At 40.5% G+C, this 1629-nt stretch overlaps 1 protein-coding gene across 1 annotated transcript; it reads left to right on the forward strand.

The window, feature by feature from the left end:
• The first annotated feature begins 534 nt into the window (after window positions 1–534).
• On the forward strand, window positions 535–1629 carry LOC113771109 (mitogen-activated protein kinase kinase kinase 17-like). The gene has a single exon (XM_027315732.1). It carries the CDS (start codon window positions 535–537, stop codon window positions 1627–1629), a length of 1095 nt encoding a protein of 364 aa, XP_027171533.1.

Genomic DNA, 1629 nt, shown 5'->3' on the forward strand with positions numbered 1-1629 from the left:
AATGTCCCGGAAAAAAAGAAAACGATGCAATTTAGTTTCCAAAAGTGATATTGATTTAGGTAACAAATACAATATTGATATAAATTCCCAATGTCCTCGAAAAAAAAAAGAAAATGATGCAATCCAGTTTCCAAAAGTGATATTGATTTAGGTAACAAATACAACATTGATATAAATTCCCAATGTCCTGGAAAAAAAGAAAAAAAGAAGAAAATGATGCAATCCAGTTTCCAAAAGTGAACTATAAAAAAGATTCTCGAAATCTATCTTGGCTAGGATTAACAACATGTTAACTAATATAAGAATACCGAATCCAATCTAGACAAGGATTAATAATGTGCTAGTACTACAATAAGAGAGATCGTTTCACCACAAAAGTTGAGCCCTGCAAAAGAGTTTCCTGTAGATGATACAGACGCCAATACTATCAAGATAATATCGCATTCTAAGCAACCATCCCCTCTTCAAGATCAATAATTGTGCAGCAGTTTCATCAACTAGTGATTCAGCTGCGGCGTTTTCAAGATGGTCAAGATGACAAGTATATTCACTGCTACAACTTTGAAGTGGAAGAAGTACAAAAAACTTGGAGCCGGATCGTACGGGACTGTATACTTGGCTGGCGAAGCTAATTCTCTATTCCTGGGAGGTTCGTTTGCAGCAGTTAAGAGTGCTGAGTTTGAGCACTCAAAAGAAACTATAAAGGAGGCCGAGTTCTTGAAAGAAGTAGCAGATAATCCCTATATTGTTCGGTGCTTTGGCGAGGATATTAGCATCGAGAAGGGAAAAGAAGTTTACAACATGTTAATGGAATATGCACCCGGAGGCACCCTTCATGATCTGATCGTTGCTTACAACGTTAAGGGAAGTACCATGCCAGAATCCCATGCAGCCGTTTACTCCTACATGTTGCTTGGTGGTCTTTCCCATGTTCATCGGAGAGGGTTAGTTCACTGTGACTTGAAGCCCTGCCACATCCTCGTTTTTCCAAAAATAAATGGAACTGATTTGCACCATCTGAAAATCGCTGATTTTGGACTAGCCAAGCACGTTTGGGAGGATCATCCAGTCGAATTTTTGCGTCGCCATCGTGGCACGCAGGTTTATGCATCACCGGAGTCCATAATGTTTAGGATGCACGGGACAGCAACCGATGTATGGTCACTTGGATGCACTATCTTGGAGATGATGACGGGAAGACAAACTTGGACGGACGAGGAGATGTGGGATTTGTATGTTGAGATGGTGCAAGGTCCATCTTCAGTAATTTCCAAACTTGGAAAAGATTTCTTGAGGAGATTCTTCCTAACAGATCCAAATTGTAGATGGACAGCTCCCATGCTTCTTGATCATCCGTTTATTACACAAAATATGAAGGGATTACCTCCAGTTGAAGAAACTCAATTTCAGAACAACCCTTTTGGCATCTACGATGGATGGATTGTTATCGAACACCTGTTTTCGACTCCCAGTCAACCTCAGTCATATCCTTCCTTCTTGTCTCAACCCTCCCCTCCTAAAGAGAATAGTTCATATCAGCTTTTCCCAATTCAATGCAATACACAAGCCGTTGGAGGTCCGTTTTCTATTCCTTGTGGAATAGAATCAGTCAACCGTCTCCTGGCATGA

The sequence above is a fragment of the Coffea eugenioides genome, chromosome 1 (assembly GCF_003713205.1).
Source record: "Coffea eugenioides isolate CCC68of chromosome 1, Ceug_1.0, whole genome shotgun sequence".
NCBI classification, from domain to species: Eukaryota; Viridiplantae; Streptophyta; class Magnoliopsida; order Gentianales; family Rubiaceae; genus Coffea; species Coffea eugenioides.

Coding starts and splice junctions, on each gene's coding strand:
- LOC113771109 (XM_027315732.1), top strand. CDS start 535: ATGACAAGTATATTCACTGCTACAACTTTGAAGTGGAAGAAGTACAAA.